At 41.4% G+C, this 18401-nt stretch overlaps 1 protein-coding gene across 1 annotated transcript in view; it reads left to right on the forward strand.

The window, feature by feature from the left end:
- The window catches only part of LAMA1 (laminin subunit alpha 1), a 239231-nt gene that overhangs the window by 141941 nt on the left and 78889 nt on the right, over positions 1 to 18401 (forward strand). The window contains exons 31-36 of the mRNA XM_040353992.1: positions 242 to 328; positions 2656 to 2849; positions 6930 to 7072; positions 14757 to 14855; positions 15578 to 15689; positions 17275 to 17425. Coding sequence (XP_040209926.1) covers positions 242 to 328; positions 2656 to 2849; positions 6930 to 7072; positions 14757 to 14855; positions 15578 to 15689; positions 17275 to 17425 — 786 coding nt within the window. The remainder of the gene's footprint in view (positions 1 to 241; positions 329 to 2655; positions 2850 to 6929; positions 7073 to 14756; positions 14856 to 15577; positions 15690 to 17274; positions 17426 to 18401) is intronic.

Here is an 18401-nt window from a genome sequence, read left to right on the forward strand (position 1 = left end):
GACTCGCTCTCTCCCCCCACCTCTCTCCTCCCCCTCTCTTCTTTCTCTCCTCTCTCCCCTCTCTCTCTATTCTCTTTCTCTTCTCTCTCTCCCCCTCCTCTCTCTCTCCCCCTCTCTCTTCTCTCTCCCCTCCTCTCTCTCCCGCTCCCTCTCTATTTATATCTCCCAGACTATCTCCCTCTTTCATTTGTTTTTGATGACTTGTTATATTTGTATTAACTATTGATTTATTCTTTTTCAGTTTTAGCCCAACCTGTGTGCTTGAAGGTATTGATGATTTCCGCTGTGATGCCTGTCTTCCTGGATATGAGGGCAAGTACTGTGAAAGGTAGGTTAAGGTTCATCAACCTGTTGCTGATCACATAACAGGCTTAACCACCTATATGGGCCATATATGCGTCGATGGCAATAAGCAGAAAGCATGTAACATTCATAAATATGCACATAGTTTACACCATTTGTGATGTCACACGATCCTAGAGATTACAGAGTAGACAAAATCTTGCAAACTGAGACTGGATTGTCTTCTCTTGAGATTTTGTCTATTCTGCTTTTCCCATGAATCTGCCCAGAAGGGTAGTAATGTCATGCCCAGCATCAAGGAAGACAGAGGTAAGGTAAGTATAAATCTAACTGTTTTCTTTACAGATAAATTTTACATTTACTAAAATCTGATATTTTTTAAAGGCTAGATTTACATTTAACTAAAAAATAATAAATGCACATATTTTTGCAGGTAAAAAATGTGCACTTATAAATTTTTTTAAACCGGGAGCCTGGGAGGTATTGCAATGTCAGGCTCCTGCACATTCCCTCCACCTTTCTTCCCATACCTCTGTACAGATTGTCAGTTTCAAAGTTGGAATGGACTACAGGTGCGCTAAACAGCACACTTGAAGTCCATTGAGAACTACAAGCCATGTGCTGCAGTGGCAGAAGGGACATTCACAGATCGCTCCGCCCACACAGCCTCCCCGATTTTAAATGTGGCAGCGGCTGCAGGGGAGAAAAATCCCCGCCCAGTGTCAAAGGGGGGGTCTGCTGAGCATGTTACACCCTAAATATCGGTGTGGCATGGAACATGTTCAAAAGGTGAACATTATCCTTTAAAGAGGGAAAAGGACAGTATATGTACATATTTTACATATTTTCATGCCCATTCTAATAGTCTACCAGTAAATGGCTTTCGCGCTACCCTTTTTTGTGATACTATGGCCTCACCTTCGATCCCATTATTGCTGCCACTTCCTCACTGTGTCCTAAAAAGTCCTCTGTATATAGCATGCACGCACTAGAGTGACTTCCTTGGAAATGTGAGTTTCTTACACATTATGCAGAAAGTGATGTAGGAAAATTACTTACACTCCTGCAAGTTCATATAATATTCAGGAACATGTCGAGAGAAAAACTGTACCTACTAAGCCAGGAATTTTACAGTGCTTCATGATATAAATATCACTGCTTGTCAATGTATCTGCTTGATCTGTTCAGTCTTATGATGTGAAGAAACTTGTATGACAAACCAGATTGTATACAGTAAAACCTTGGTTTGCGAGCATAATTCGTTCCAGAAACATGCTTGTAATGCAAAGCCCTTGTATATCAAAGCATTTTTTTTAGAGGCTATAAATGAGAAGAGAGGCACCTCTTAGGCCCCTTTCACACTGAGGAGTTTTTCAGGCGGTTTAGCGCTAAAAATAGCGCCTAAATACCGCCTGAAAAACTCCTGCCCTGTAGTCTCAATGTGAAAGCCTGAGGGCTTTCACACTGAGGCGATGTGCTGGCGAGACCGCTCCAAAAGTCCTGCCAGCAGCATCTTTGGAGCGGTGAGAGGAGCCGTGTGTTTACCGCTCCTTCACATTAAAAGCAATGGGCACCGCGGTTATACCGCCGGCAATGTGCCTCTGCAGACGCGCATTGCCGGCGGTATTAACCCTTTTTCGGCTGTTAGCGGGGGTTAATACCGCACCGCTAGCAACCGAATACCGCCACAATTCCGCGGCAATTCAGACAGTATAGCGCCGCTAAAAATAGCGGCGCTATACTGCCACCGCACATCCCTCCCCAGTGTGAAAGGGGCCTAAGTGTAGCAATAAGTTGCTAAATGTTGTACCTTCATTAAATGTAACCATATTGCTACACTTTGAGGCTCCTCTCTTCTTTTTTATACTCAGTTGTGACATGACGCTACTCTTATATCAAGACATTGCGTGAATATCAAGGCAAAATCTATTAAAACTCAACTCAAACCAAGTTACTCTCAAACCAAGGTTTTACTGTACTCTAGAATATGGAGATTGCCATTACTGACCCCTTCTAAAATTGCTAGTTGTCCGTTAATCAGATTGCTTCAGCAGCCTCTGAGCCACTGACCTAGAACACGTATGCAGGTCAGGAGACTTTCTATTCTGCAGTTTTGTTTGGAGACAAACATTTGAAACGTAGGAGGCAGACAGGAACCTAGAATTTTTAGACAAGGTCAGCAATGGCACCCCCTATGTTTCATTTAGTGCAGGTTTCCTATAATCATCAGAGATTCCCACAGAAATGTTCTTTATTTATTCCTATCACTTTTAGCATCAGTGGGTCTAATAGTTATGCAGTTTATTGAACACACAAGCATACTAAGATGCCTTTCTGTTTTCACATTTTTAGGTGTTCACTCGGTTATTTCGGCAATCCAAGTGAGTCAGATGGCAGCTGCCAGTTATGTGACTGCAATCCAAGTGGCTCTTTGCATAATCACTGTGACAGGTTAACTGGTCAATGTGCTTGTAAGCCTGGAGTGACTGGACGTCTTTGTGATACATGTGAAGTCAGGCATATCCTCCTGGAACAGCAATGCATATGTGAGTTTACTTTATATATACATTGTGTAATTTTGTCTTAGATCACATGAAGAATCCTGTAGGTGGCTTATAGCATTACCTTCCCTTGACCTTCCCTTGACTAAAGTCTCCATTGGAATAAAAGAATGCAGTTCTGTAGCTCACTGGAGAAACTTGACTTTCAGCCATAAATAGAGTAATAAAAACCAGGATTTTTTCCCCTTCAAGACCGTTGGTCAGGATTAGCATACTCTGTTCATAAAAATCAGCAGACTTGCTTAAAGCCTAATTCCAGATATACTTTTAGTCTTGGACAAAGTGTTAAAAAGTTAGGATTTTCATCAGGTTTTAATTTTTGGTGGGGATTATCCCTCACTGTCCCAAGAAATTGGGGGTATGTGGTTATCACTGGCATACAAATCATCAAAACTTCAAACTCTTTCGCGCTCTAGTAAAATGATTTTTTTTTGCCCATTTGTCTAATAGGGAGACAGACAGCCAAAATAATATTCTATCTAAAACACAATGATTTTGTCTGGACTTGGGCTTTAAGCATTAAGGGCAAAAAGCATTGGTGGAGGTCAGAGTTCTGTGACCAGTAGCAGCCAGTCGGATTTGATATTTTATCCATTTGGCCAAAGATGATTGCATGTAGAATATTATGCATTAATACACTTACCTAAGCTCCATATTAAATAAAGGCATGTGCAACAGAAAAGGGAATGTGTCAAAGACCAAAACACCAATGAAGCATCTGTTGGAATTTAAAATTTAAATGGGCCACTTCCTTGGTTCCAGAGGCAGGGACTTCACTTATTAAGTTCAGATTCACTGCTCAGGAACAGGTATGGAGCCGGGGTGTTTACTAAAACTGGTGCACTCACAATCTCATGCAGCTGTGCATGAGAACAAACCATCTTCAATGTTTTATTGGCAAACCCTAAAGTGGTTGTAAAGCCTGAATATTGTTAACCTTAATACATTCCTTGCATTAAGGTTTAAAATATTTAGGTCAGCATCCTTCCTCCTTTTACTTACCTGAGCCCTCATTCATTCCAGCACTTTGCACATCTTCAGCTCTTATTTCCCCTCACTTCCAGATCTCGCTGTCTTTTCTGGGGCACCGGTAACCATTGGCTCCCAGTGCAGTCAATCAAAGACAGTGATGAGGGAGCGGGGGGTGGGGCTGAGTCTGTGTCAATGGACACAGCAGTGGGACACGGGTGGGAGCATGGACTGGACAGAGGGGAGGGGACAGGAGTGCCAGCAGGGGGCCTGGAAAGAGGAGGTATGTGGCTATTGCACAGGGCAGGTAAGTATAGATTTGTATATAAAAAAACCTTTACAATCACTTTAGTTGTACAAACTGAAAGCGGTGGTTCACCCTCAATAACAACATTCTAGCATTAAATTAAGCATAGTAGCGCGAGCTACAGTATGCCTTTATTTTATTTTTTTGCCCCATACTCACTGTTTAATCCTATAGTGAAGATTCAGACTCCCCGCGGGGAATGGGCGTTCCTATCCAGACGGAAGATGATTGACGGCCGGCTATGGCACGTCACGCTCCCCGAAGATAGCCGGAGTAGGTCTCGGCTCTTCACGGCGCTATACGACGCCTGCGCACAGACTAGGCGCAGGCGCCGTGAAGAGTCAAGTCCTATTTCGGCTATTTCCGGAGAAGCGTGACGCGCCAGAGCCGGCCGTCAATCATCTTCCCTCTGGATAGGAACGCCCATTCCCCGCGGGGAGTCTGAATCTTCACTATAGGATTAAACAGTGAGTACGGGGCAAAAATAAATAAATAAAGGCATACTGTAGCTCGCGCTACTATGCTTAATTTAATGCTAGAAAAAAAAAATTATAGGGTGAACCCTCTCTTGAAGTTAGAATCCGATTGGTTCCTATGCACAGCTGCACCAGATTCAGTGTGCACCAATCTTAGTAAATCTCACCTTAGGAATCAGATATTAGTAGCTTCCATCAGATTTTAATTCATTAATGAATTTACTTAATTGCACAGGTAGGTGTTAGGGAGACTATCTGTGATGTTAAAGCGGAGGTTCACCCAAATAACATCTATATCAGACCAATTTCTTTGGTACATGTACAGTGTAACATGTACAGTCCGCATTTTTTTTTTTTACGCTGTACATACCGTATAATCTTTATTTGCAACCTGGCTTCCAGGTACTTCTCCTCGCGGGAGTAGGCGTTTCCAAGCTGAGGAGGAATGTCCTCTGGGAGGTCGCCCAGATGATTGACGTGCTTTCAGAAAAAGTTCCCCACGGTGGATAAGGCCCCGCCCCCATATTGCGTAGGCACGTCACGAGTCACAGCGTTTTCGAAAGAAGCCGAACATGAAGAAGCTCTATACGGTGCCTGCACAGTCAGCTCTACACGGCTCCTAGTCAGTGCGCAGGCGCCGTATAGAGCCGATTTGCAGCTCTGCATGTTCGGCTTCTTTTGGAAACGCCGTCACTCGTGACGCGCCTACGCAATACGGGGGGCGGGGCCTTATCCGCCGGGGGGAACTTTTTCTAAAAGGATGTCAATCATCTGGGCGACCTCCCAGAGGACATTCCTCCTCAACATAGACACGCCTACTCCCGCAGGGAGAAGTACCCAGACGCCAGATTGCAAATAAAGATTATACCGTATGTACAGCGTAAAAAATAAATAAAAATGCGGACTGTACATGTTAGAAGTATCAAGAAGTTGGTCTGATATAGATGTTATTTGGGTGAACCTCCGCTTTAAACTGTGCCAAAACCTACCTGCCATTTATAAAATCAAGTTCCTACAAAGCTCTGGTCTAGGTCACGAGACTTGAAGCTAGTAGATCTGGCCATATAACCCAAAGCAGCTCTGTATTGTAGGTAGTGATGTCAGTAGATTCTTCTTTTGTTTCTACTGAAAAAAATACAGTTGTCAGTACCCCAGTACTCTACCACTGCAACTTCATACCACATGACCCAAAAATGAAAAACTGCAGGACCTGCCATTTAGAGGTGACACTCCTCTAGCATGCCTCCCTAATGTCATTCTTTCTGATAAAAGCTTATCCAACTTAAAGTGGTTGTAAACCTCAGAAATTAAATATGAACAAAAACATACCCCTCTATAGTGTGTACTTGTCTCAATAAAAAGCATTAAGTGTAATTTTTGTCTGCTGCTTTGTTCCTCTATTATGATGAGTATGAATAATTTCTTCAAGTTTTCCTGACACCAAGAGAAAAAAGGTGACAGGGGAAAGAGCTTCAGCAGATTGACAGCCTCAGTTCTGTTCCTGTGAAAGGTGTGGAGGGGGTGTGTCCCTTTCCTCCAATCAGCTCTCAGAGCTCTCCTCACTCAGCTCTGCAAAGTGTAACTTAAGCTCTCCACCCCTTTTTTTTAAAAAAGCAGGACTTTGAATGAATGTAGAGAAGAGTGTACTGCAGATAAATAGGTACAGACTATGTAGGAGGATTTGTTTAATCTCTGTGTATCCCCGGAGGGCAGTAACTTCACTGGGTATATGTAAGGGTGTACAGCCACTTTAAATCGTATTTATTGTCGTTTTAGTCAGCGGCAGGTTTCTAAAAATGATGTGCACAACATGCTAGTTTGCCTTTAATAATAAATATTAGCCACACATTAACTTTGAGCAGAACAATATATAACTGTAAGGTGTGCTCCTTGTAACTTGTAGTTGAGGTGGTCTCTTTCTCCAGTATGTCCCTGCTGACTGAACATGGACTGCATATTGCATCCCTGCGATAACATCTCTATAGAGATCATTGCAGATGTCTCCATAGAGATCATTCATCTCTGTGCTGAGTGCGTATTGCAGATGTCTCCATAGAGATCATTCATCTTTGTGCTGAATGCTAAATTCAGCACTCACCAACAATAAATGACATTTTCTAAATGAACAGTGAGCAGACTTCGAATCCAACTCATAATATTTAAGAACGCCTTTGTCCTCCATATTAATGAATGATCTCTAGGATAACCTGTGGAATTCAGTAAATGCTGCAGTGTGACTTTTAGCAAGTGCAAGAAGTACATGGAGTCTGAGGTTACTAATATATCATAATTACTCTATTTCCTAATTCTTAGCATGTGATGACGACTGCACAGGACCATTACTAGATGACCTGGATGATCTGCATAGAACCATATTTTCTATAAACTTCACTGGAGTTGTCACAGTTCCCCATGGATTCATGTCACATCTGGAAAATATGACAATGCATGTAAAGGTGAGAAAAAAAATCTATTGAAGTTGAATGAATTTTGATGCCCATTCGCAAGGCCTCACCTGGTCTTGTATCTGCCAGATCCATGCTGTGCAGCCCATTGGGCCCCAGTGCTGCAAGGACGTCATTTTTTTTAACATAGACGTGAATTACTTCCATCCCGATTCACGGACGACTTACGCAAAAAAACAAAAACAAAATAAACGCGGAAACTGCGGCCATACTTAACATGGCAGGTCTAACTATACGCAACGAAATACCAGCTTTAACTATACGCCGGAAAAAGCCGGCCGCTCGTACGTTTGTGGATCGTCAGAAATAGCTAATTTGCATACCTGACGTGGAAAACGACGTGAACGCCACCCAGCGGACGCCGAAGAATTGCATCTTAGATCCGAAGGCGTACTAAGAAGTACACCTGTCGGATCTAACCCAGATGCCGTTGTATCTTGGTTTGAGGATTCAAACCAAAGATACGACGCGGGTAATTTGAAAGTACGCCGGCGTATCAGTAGATACGCCGGCGTACTCGCTCTGTGGATCTGCCCCAATATAGTTAAAGGACTAGTCCAAAAAAAATAATATTTCCGTTTTTTGGTAGACACATGAGACATAGCTCCCAACAGATTTCGAGGGACCGTCCCTGATTTTAAACAATGTCCCTCTGTCCCTCATTCCTCCTCATTTGTCCCTCATTTTGGTCTTTATTTATTTATTAAAATGCTTATTGAGAGCGCAGTCTTTACCCAAAGGCCTATATAGATGTATATAAAATGCACTTTTTATCTATCAAAAAGTGTTTTCCAGCGCTAAACCTTTTCATCTGATTTCTAAATTGCTGCATTTGTAAATTCCAAAAGCCAATATAAAGGAATAGTAGTGGTAAAAAAAAAAAGAAAACATGTGTGGGTTTAACTAATCTTGTTTTTGTGCAATTCTCCTTTAAGGGGCGTGGCAATGGGTGTGTCATATGCCTGCATACTTTTGCTGATAGGTGTCCCTCATTCCTATCTCAAAAAGTTGGGAGGTATGCATGAGAGATAAACCAGTTAACATTTCCTCATCTCTTGGTGGACTTTATTGGCGAGAGTACTGGAGTTCCTGGGTTTTCACAACTGTTGTGCCTATATTAAGTCGAATGCAGAAGCAAACTAGCCGTTAATGTGTGTTGAGGCCAAAGCAAGTGTAAATGAACCCTTACATTCCCAACCTGTGTCGGGAATGTAACTGTTTTTCTGAAACTGTTAAATTGATGGGTTTAATTCCACTTAAACAAAAAAATATATTAAACAAAGTTTGAAATACACTCAAACTAGGTAATATTTGAAAAATATTTGATAAGACCATAAGCTGACACAGCCTATCATGCTCGATGGCAATGTATGCCTTGTAATATAATGGTGGAGGAAGCGATAGTGGAAACGTGGACTTTGATAAAAGAAGAAAATATAAGTACCATGGAGATCAGAAGAACAGATGCATATTGAGTTTACACTTTAGATGGTGTCTGGAAATTGGAAAGAAACATGGGTTAGGGATCATTCTTTGATCTGAGCCATTGTCTGCTGCATGTGAATCCAGGCACTGTGTGTTCGGATCTGTGCACCCTCCCTTACTTGCTGTCAAATTTTGACATAGGACTGTGGAGCCGCTGTGTCTGCATCCATTTCTATGGGCTGTCTGCAGGAAGCTCCGAGGTGGATTCACACACAGCAGACAGTGGCTCAAATCAATAGTTAGTATCTGGGTCTGATCACCCATCTGAATGAGCTCTTAGACTTAAAGTAATCTTGGTGGGAGGCCTTGGGGAGCTGATATGGAGAAGCAGCACTTGAACAGTAAGAGATAAATTTATGTGTTGGCAGTCTGTTCTTTGTTAGGCCATAAAGGAGAGTATTATAGTACTATGTTATATCATGACGGCATTCACTAATATTTTAAATGTGAGGCAATATGCTCGAAGTTTCAACGTGTTGGCCTCCTTATCTTTCTCTCTCTCTGGAAATCAGCTCAGAAAGGCACTATAGCTTGCTAAAAAATCTCACTGGAATCGCTTAGTCTTTGAACGCCCATGCATTTTCTATGCAGTTTACATTAGATTCTATAGAGATTAAAATCGAATTGCACCACACCAAACACGCACAGGAACCTTTTTAAAAATGCATTGCATTCGGATTGCATATACGTGAACGGCCACCATGTAAAGTCTGGTTATTTCACTTGTCATGCGATTGCATGCGTTCTGAAAGACATATGAAATCGCATCAGTGTGAACCAAGGCTAGACTTTCAGTGTTTATCCCTAGAACTGTAGTGCAATAAACATCCAATCATTTGCCTTTTTTTCACTGAATTGGCAAGTCAAGTTGGCTTAATACTTTGTAGAAAAAAAAATCTAGTTGCATTATATTTAGCATGTGCAAAGAGATGGATGCAGGAACTTAAAGTGGATGTAATTTTTTTTATTTATTTTTTGATGTCACAATGTAGAGTATAAGATTTCCTATCATCTATGCCCAGTCTTGCCACACAGAGTTAAACCAGCTCTGAGCAATCCTCTTTTATTGTTCAGTGAAAATTAACAGACTTCCAGATAAAACCATGTCTAAATACAAAGTCCATTCCTCTCTCCTTGCTTTGAGTGACAGGTTATTTACATATCTAGCTTGGACATGTTTATCATATGTTATGTTATGTTTATCGTAATATGAGGTGATCCACAGTATAAAAAGTGAGAAATCCACCCCTCCCCCACATAACACATCCTGGTAATATACAATGACCTGTGGATCACCTCATATTATGATAGACATAACATAACATATGATACACATGTCCAAGCTAGATATGTAAATAACCTGTCACTCAAAGCAAAGAGAGAGGAATGGACTTTGTATTTAGACAGGGTTTTATATGAAAGTCTGTTAATTTTCACTGAACAATAAAAGAGGATTGCTCAGAGCTGGATTAACTCTGTGTGGCAAGATTGGGCACAGATGATAGGAAATCTTATACTCTACATTGTGACATAAAAAAAAATTGGGTTTACATCCACTTTAACATATTTTCATAACTAGAGGTCTTCAGCCTCACATACAGCGATGTATCTATAATAATGATAAAAAAAAATGCATAGCAATTTGCCCAATAAAATTGCATGTACATTAATTCTGTGCAACTTGAGAAAAAAATTAAAAGTTTTTTAATCATTTAAAAAGGAAATATCACTTTTAGACACTAGATGGTGCCAAGTATCATAGGAATTTCCTATGGTGCGTAAAATCCTCTGGTGGCCATATGATGTATTTTCCATTCTAAAATCGCCCAAAAACATGTTTTTAATTTTTTTGGACAATTCGCACAGAAATAATGTACATTTGCCATGCAAATATTTTATAAGTACAAAAACTGATGAAACCAGGAGCTTTTTGGCAGCTTTTAGAATAAGTAACACGATTCTTCGCAGCTTGTCAGCGTTTGGGTTAAAGTCTTAGGCCCAGATTCTCAAAGGGCTTTCGACGTAAGTCCTAATCTGGGCCGTCGTATCTATGCGACTGATTCTTAGAATCAGTTACGCATAGATAACCATTAGATCCGACAGGCGTAAGGCTCTTACGCTGTCGGATCTTAAATGCAATTTTTTTTTTCGCTGCTAGGTGTCACCTCCTTCGTTTTGCCGGTCGAGTATGCAAATTAGCAAAATACACGAATTCCCGAGCGCACGCGTGGTCGACGCAATGAAGTTAGGAAATTTACGTTAGATTTGCGACGCGTAAAGTTGCCCCTGCTATATGAGGGGCAACCAATGTTAAGTATGGCTGTCTTTCCCGCGTCTAAATTTAAAAATTTACGTTGTTTGCGTAAGTCGTCCGTGAATGGGCAGGACGCCATTTACGTTCACGTCAAAACCAATGACGTCCTTGCGACGTCATTTAGCGCAATGCACGTCGGGAAATTTTAGGGATGGCGCATGCGCAGTACGTTTGGCGCGGGAACGCGCCTAATTTAAATGCTCCACGCTCCCGGATCATTTGAATTAGGCGGGCTTGCGCTGGGGGATTTACGCTACGCCGCCGCAACTTTACAGGCAAGTTCTTTGTGAATAAAGCACTTGCCTGTAAAATTTGCGGCGGCGTAACGTAAATGACATACGTTACGCCGCCGCAGTTTTGCGCGATTCTACGAGAATCTTAATCGACAGCTAAATGCAATGCGATGATGACTGTTTTGAGCGGTAGAACAAAGTGTACAGAGCCCTCGTTCCTAAAAAACCTTTCCGTGATTGAAATAACAAGTGCTAAAACCAGTGATTTTCTCTGCAGTAGCAGCACGAGTTTACAAATGTTTCCAACATTGTTTCTGTCTCCTCTATAATACTGCGACAGTAATCATTCCATTAGCCCGGCTGCACCAAACTCCTCAAAGCTTATCAGTGATTGGCTGCTGTGAATTACTGCACCCGCCGGCTCACTGATCCTCGGCATACAAAAAAAAAAAATTAATAAAAGTTAATTATTTTCTTTTCTGCTTAGTCTTTGTTTTCCCTTTATCACAAAAAAATATTGATATCCCCCTCAATCACCTCCGTGAGAAATGTAATTAAAGCTCATAGAAGAGCTGCAGATGATAATGTCCAGACGGAGAAAAGTAGAAGAAATGTAATTTGTAATATTTATGATGGCAGAGGCAGTGCTTAAATTGGATTTGCAAAGAGGAAGCAGTTACAAGCTCAATATGCTACATTTTAATCAAGTCTTATTTTAGAGTGTCTATGTGTGAGACCGGCCTGAGGGTGCAAGGAAATATCATTTTAATATGCGCTCTGATTTGTTGTAGGATAAAACGCCATTTAAAGGATCAACATGAGAATTGTTTTGAATAGGAATTGTTGTTAACATTATAATGCACATAAGATAGGTTTAAGAGATTGTAAGAAGCAGTTATGAGAGAATTTCATTTCTCTGTTCTAACAATGCTTACTCCTTTAGGGCACAGACACATAAGCTACATAAGTGGTTACAGCAGAACATTGGATCACACCAGGGTTCAGCAACAGCTTCATAGAGTCTATGGCACTTAATAACACTGTAGCTTTGCAGAGCTTAGACTTTATTTTCTGCTGTAAAACAGAATTACTAGAGGCATTGTTTGATGTAGTAAAATAATTATACCATTCAAAAAAAAAACTGTATGGTAATATTTTGTTGAAAATTCTATTACATTCATAGCTATGATGAAGGCCAGGTATTAGAAACATAGTTTATTCAGTAGCTAGATTTGTCCTAATGCATTTATCAGGTATTGGTCAGGTGACAAATCTCTAATGCCCCGTACACACGATCGGAATTTCCGATGGAAAAAGTCCGACTTTTTCCATCAGAAATTCCAACCGTGTGTATGCCCCATCTGAGTTTTTCCATGGTATATTCCGAAGAATTCTATCGGAGTTTAGATAGAGAACGCGTTCTCTTTTACTCCGATGGGATTCTGTGAGTTTAGCCGGGCAAAAGCCTGATTGTGTGTACGGGGCATTAGAACTATTTGTACCCTAAAGACAATTACACTTTATTAAGACTTCCCTCCAGCCTCCTACTGTGATCTAACCGAGTACTCCCACCCTGGGGCATACCCTGTTATGGCAGTGGTATCCCATGGTGTTTACAAGCTACACGCCCTCTCTACTCCTCCCAAGACTTCTGCTCTCTAGCTCTCTTGTCTCCTTCTCCCATTCTCATCTCCAGGACTTCTCCAGAACCTTTCCCATCCTGTGGAACTCTCTACCTCAATCTGTCTCTCTATATCCTTCTCTGGACACTTTAGGCAATCCCAGAAAACTCCTCTCTTCAGGGAAGCCTAACTGAACTTTTAACTACCCGTGTTTCCCCGAAAATAGCCCAGGTTTTATATTAATTTTGGTAACAAAAGACACAATAGGGCTTATTTTCAGGGCAGGTCTTATCATATAATGAGCTGTTTTCTCCTGCCCCCTTGTTCCTCCCTGCCTGTCAGGAATCCCCAGTGTGAACAGAGATAAAATGCTTGTAAAATCCTATAATCCACTCTTATAGCAGTAAAAAATGTACAATGTGTGTGTGTTTCTGTATTATTGTGCCAAATACCTTTGTTTAAGCGCCGTGACCCGCCGGAGCTCTCTTCCCTGCTCAAGGGGGGGGGGGGGGAGAGATCCCTCGCTTGCATCTAGGGGAAAGGAGGAGGAGAGCAGCAGGATATTACATACTACTGTAATAGAGTGGATTAAAGGTTTCCACAAGCATTTTAAAGCATTTAGGGCTTATTTTTTGGGGTGGGGCTTATATTGCAGCCCTCCTGGAAAATAACAGTAGGTCTTATTTTCGGGGAAACAGTATTTCATCAGCTCATCCCTCACAGTTATTACCTTTTGCACCACTTGCCCCACCCTATTAGATTGAAAGCTCTTATTAGAAGGGGACTTAATTGTACTTTATTGTATTTTAACTGTACTGTCTCCTGCGCAAACTGTGGGTTTAACACTGAATAAAAATAAATAAAAATTAAATAATGCACAGAAATGGCCTCCAGTATTGGCCCCATCAAAACAGTAACTCCCCAGGGACCTGAATAGGACCACTCTCCTAAAGTGAAGGCGCTATGACTACATCTCTATTCAATTCTCTGGGGAGTTAAGCTGGCCATAGACCAGTATAATTTTTTGAAATTTTTAGATTTAGGAATGTATGTTTAATTTTTTGATCGTTAGTGGAGTCAAATCAGCGTTCGTTTTTGAACATAGTGGTTTTCTTTTGGGAAATTCACTCCAAAATTAAAAGCAAATAAAGTGCTTTTGAACGACATTCATCAGATGATTGAATGTATGGAGAATTTTCATATAAATGTTTGTTTGAATGAATTTTTGAAAATCTACTAGTGTATGGCCAGCATTATTGTTCAAGAGGTGAGTATACACTGGGTGGGGTTGGGAGATCTAGGTTAGATTAGTTTAGGCAAAGTCCAGGTGAAAATCATGAAACAAAAATTGCCGCTCCAGCCCTTCAAATCTATACCGGAACTCCCGCCGTAGTAGAACTCACAGGTGCTGGCTCTGCACAAGCTTGAAGGAAGAAAACAATTCTAGACGGCCGCACACCACAGAAGGCATCTTCATTAATAATGGTAAAATAAAATCCAAATGCAGTCACTTCATGTACAAGGAGGAACAGGAAAAACAGAACGCATTTCAAGTCATGTTGTTGCGCTTAGTCATAGCTAAAAACGAAAAACTTTTTAACTATGACTAAGCGCCACAACATGCTGTGAAAAGCTGTTTTTCTTGTTCCTCCTTATACATGAAGTGACTGCCTTTGGATTTTATTTTACCATTATCAATAAAGATGCCTTCTATGGTGTGCGGTCTTCCAGGATTTTTTTCTTTCTTAGATTAGTTTAGGGCAATGGATGAGAGGATGAAGGATTTTCTACAAAATCTACTTTATGCTGCAGCCTCAAGTAACAGGCATGATTGTAGTTTAATGGATGATGTCACAATGAGGATTGCTTCCTAAATGAAATCCCAAATGTGCACAGTGGTCTCCCTCCACCTTGGGGCCCATGTGCAATGCACACATTTGACAAAGCTGAAAGATGGCAAGAATGCAAAATAAACATCTGTCCAATTAATTCTAATACGTGTTTTATGATCTGTGTCATAGGAATCTGTGTTTACAATTTCTAACAAGACTCAGAACCTGGACCAAACAGTGATGCACCTGAATGTAGTATCTGGAGACACCGTCCTGCTACATGACAGAGTAAGTAACAGTATACTGCCTTTCTTTATAGCAGATCAAAGAACCTGGTTGAGTCAAACTATGAGTCCATCGTAGCATATAGAAGAGCAATGACTTTCAGAACTTAGTATAGATTAAGGACTGGAGGCACCCCAAAGGCCCAAAAGACCAAAACAACAAGGGGGCAGGGGGACTATATCGGTACTAGATAAATTTGTGTAGAATAAAAGACTAAGGCCCCTTTCACACTCGTCCCACAATTTGTGATGGCAAAGTAGCATGACAAGTCGTTTCCCATGATTTCTAATGACAGCGCCATTCATATAGTACGATTTCAAGTCGTTCCGACTTCAAAGTAGTCCCTGCACTGCTTTGGTCTGATTTTGAAGCCAGTTACACAGGCATTCCCTGAAATTGTGGCAAAATCGCGGCCATGAATCGCGGCAAAATCGTGGCCGTGAATCGCGGCAAAATCATGGCCGTAGTGTGAAAGGGGCCTAAGGGATAAACTGTTTCGTATTCAATCACCATCATTTATGCCTGTTTAAAGTAATTGCCATATTAATTGTGAATTGTAAAAAGGTTGCTTTTATAATGGATGCTGTTATTTTGTATTCGCCTTCAACACTTACATAGATCCATTTCAGAACTTCATTTACAGATGACTTGAATAAACAATGGTAGTGCAAATGCACACCTTCCTAAGCTATCCTGAACATAAATTCTACATTTTTGTTTGACAGTTGTCACAGGTAAAGAAGCATGGGTTCATTGTACATAATTCCACCATCAACACCCTGAACAAAAGCCAGGAACTAATGGGATTTATTGACAAAATGCAAACTACAATTAAAGGTAAAGTTCATTCCAGTGATTGTGCACAAATCCTGTTGTTGTTAATGGCATTCTTTATATTTTCTTACCATTGATGACTATGAGTAAGCAACTAAACATGGTTAGCATTTTCCACAGCGGCATATTTTTCCTATGACAGATTTCTGTTAAACTGGTTCTTCTAAATCCTGAGTATTCTCACCTCACTAACTACCCCCCCCCCCCAGCTTCAGGTCTCCCCTCCCCTCTTTTTATCCTCTCACAGGGACTTGGGCAGCAACGGGAGCTATTGGTTCTTGCAGCTGTAGGTAAAATAATGTGGGGGGGGGAGGGGGGGGGGGGGAGAGCCAAGCCAAACTATATGTGTCAGTGGACGCACGGCCCAGCTCAACAGCAAGGCCACAGGTGTGCCTAAGTGGCTTGTTATGGGGGCATACAGAAAGGAGGAGGGACCTGGAGCATCGGTGGGGGCCGGGGCCACTCTGTGCAAAACCATTGCACAGAGCAGGTAAGTATAACATGTAAGTTATTTGAATAATAATAAAAATAAAAAAAAATCAACCTTTACATTTACTTTAACCAGTTAAGACCCGGACCAATATGCAGGTTAAGGACCTTGCCCCTTTTTGCGATTCGGCACTGCGTTGCTTTAACTGACAATTGCGCAGTCGTGCGACGTGGCTCCCAAACAAAACTGGCGTCCTTTTTTCCCCACAAATAGAGCTTTCTTTTGGTGGTATTTGATCACCTCTGCCTATATCAGGGAACAGACGATCACTGACATTGCCACAGAGAAGAACGGGGAAGGTTTGTTTACACTCGCCTCTCCCTGTTCTTCAGCTCCTGTGACCCAAACGCGGGACACCCGCGGCGATCGTGTCCACGGGCGAGGTCACGGACCTTCGGACTGGGTCGCAAGCACGCCGCCGGCGGCGTGCTCGCAACCACTGGTATTTTTTTAAAGGGGACTTGTATATACGTCCATGTGCCCAGCTGTGGCATTCTGCCGACGTATATCGTCGTGCGGCAGTCCTTAAGTGGTTAAAGTGCTTCCAAAGCCTAAATCTTTTAGCCTTAATGCTTTCTATGCATTAAGGTAAAAACAATCGCCCCCTCCCCCCAACATTACACTTTCCTGAGCGCTGTGCATAAGAGCAGCAGCTCTCTTGGCTCCCTCCTCATTGGGCAGATTAATAGCAGCCAGGGCCATTGGCTACTGCTGCTGTCAATCAAATCATGTGACGAGGGGGCAGGGGGGCAAGACCAAGCCACCCCGTCTGTGTTATTAGACTGAGGCCCCGTACACACGACCGAGTTTCTCGGCAGAATTAAGCCAGAAACTCGATCGGAGCCGTATTCTGCTGAGAAACCCGGTCGTGTGTACACTTTTGGCTGAGGAAACCGACGAGGATCTCGTCGGGCCAAATAGGGATGCGCTGTGCAAAACCATTGCACAGAGCAGGTAGGTATAACATGTTTGGTATTATATTTAAAGAAAATAAATAAGCTTTAGTATCACTTTAAGCAGTTACAATCTATTATATACAATATTACTGGTATATTACTGGATGTACAGGTTTAATAATGATTGATTGTCTTTTTTCAGTACTTATAGAAGTGGCAGAAAGTCTGAATGAGACACTGGGCAGTGATACCCAGCTGCCACTGAATTACCAGGAAGATGTTTCATCCAAGCTGGAACATATAAGCACACGAAGCTTTAGTGATCACGACAAGAATGCTGTAGAAATTGCTAAGTAAGGATTTTTTTATACTGGTTTTGTTATTGGATATTGTAGCACATGATATTTGTGTGCAATACCGCACTAATTGTCATTATTGTATGAGCACATGCAACATTTACTGCAAACATGGGCATGTCCAGGAAAATTAACAAAACAAATAATAGACATCATTAGAATCCAGAGAATAATAACATTTACATAAACAAGTCTATGCACTATAAGACTAGTAGAAAATCTCAAAAAACAAAGGGGTAGAACCTATTGATAAAATGTATGTCAAGGCAAAATCAAAAAAGAAAGTACATCTCTCTGCTACAAGTACATTTTCCTATGTTTTCTTTTCCCTTTAACTCATTGTCTTCTATGGTATGTTTATAAACATCCTGATATTCAAAGGAGTTAAAAGAAGCATATGGTAAATGAGATTGGTATTGTTTTTTTCAGCCAGAGACCAGAATTCATGTAAAAATAAGAAGATGAACCCCCTAATCTCCTGCCCCCACCACCACCACTAGTGCCACCCGCCATGGTTTCTCGCTGTCCCATTCCTGTCTGGAGCCTGGGTCCATAGTCCACATAATCTCAGGATGGCAAGCAGGAAGAGCTTGATGAAGATTCATTCCCTCATCAACTTTGCAATCATGAACCTGTAAGGGCTCAGCTCTGAGCATTTCTGGGTGCAGAGCTGTAAAGCTCTCAGCTTAAAAGCTATGTAAACAGCCGATCAAGCACAGGGGAGGGACAGGGGAGACATTAGGGGTCCAATAGAACCCTGATATCTCTATAAAAAGAAACTGTCACGGGTCAATACTATCACATAGGAGGCTTTTTAGCACCATTTTGATGGCAATAAAGTTAAATATAAAAAGCTTACAAATGTAAATTTATAATGAAATAAATAAAAATATTGAGAACTATTTTAAAGCAACCCCCTCACCCCAAACATATACTAAAAGCAAATGTGCTTGTGCATGTAAACAGCAATTGA

This window comes from Rana temporaria, chromosome 5, assembly GCF_905171775.1.
Source record: "Rana temporaria chromosome 5, aRanTem1.1, whole genome shotgun sequence".
In the NCBI taxonomy this organism is placed as follows: Eukaryota; Metazoa; Chordata; class Amphibia; order Anura; family Ranidae; genus Rana; species Rana temporaria.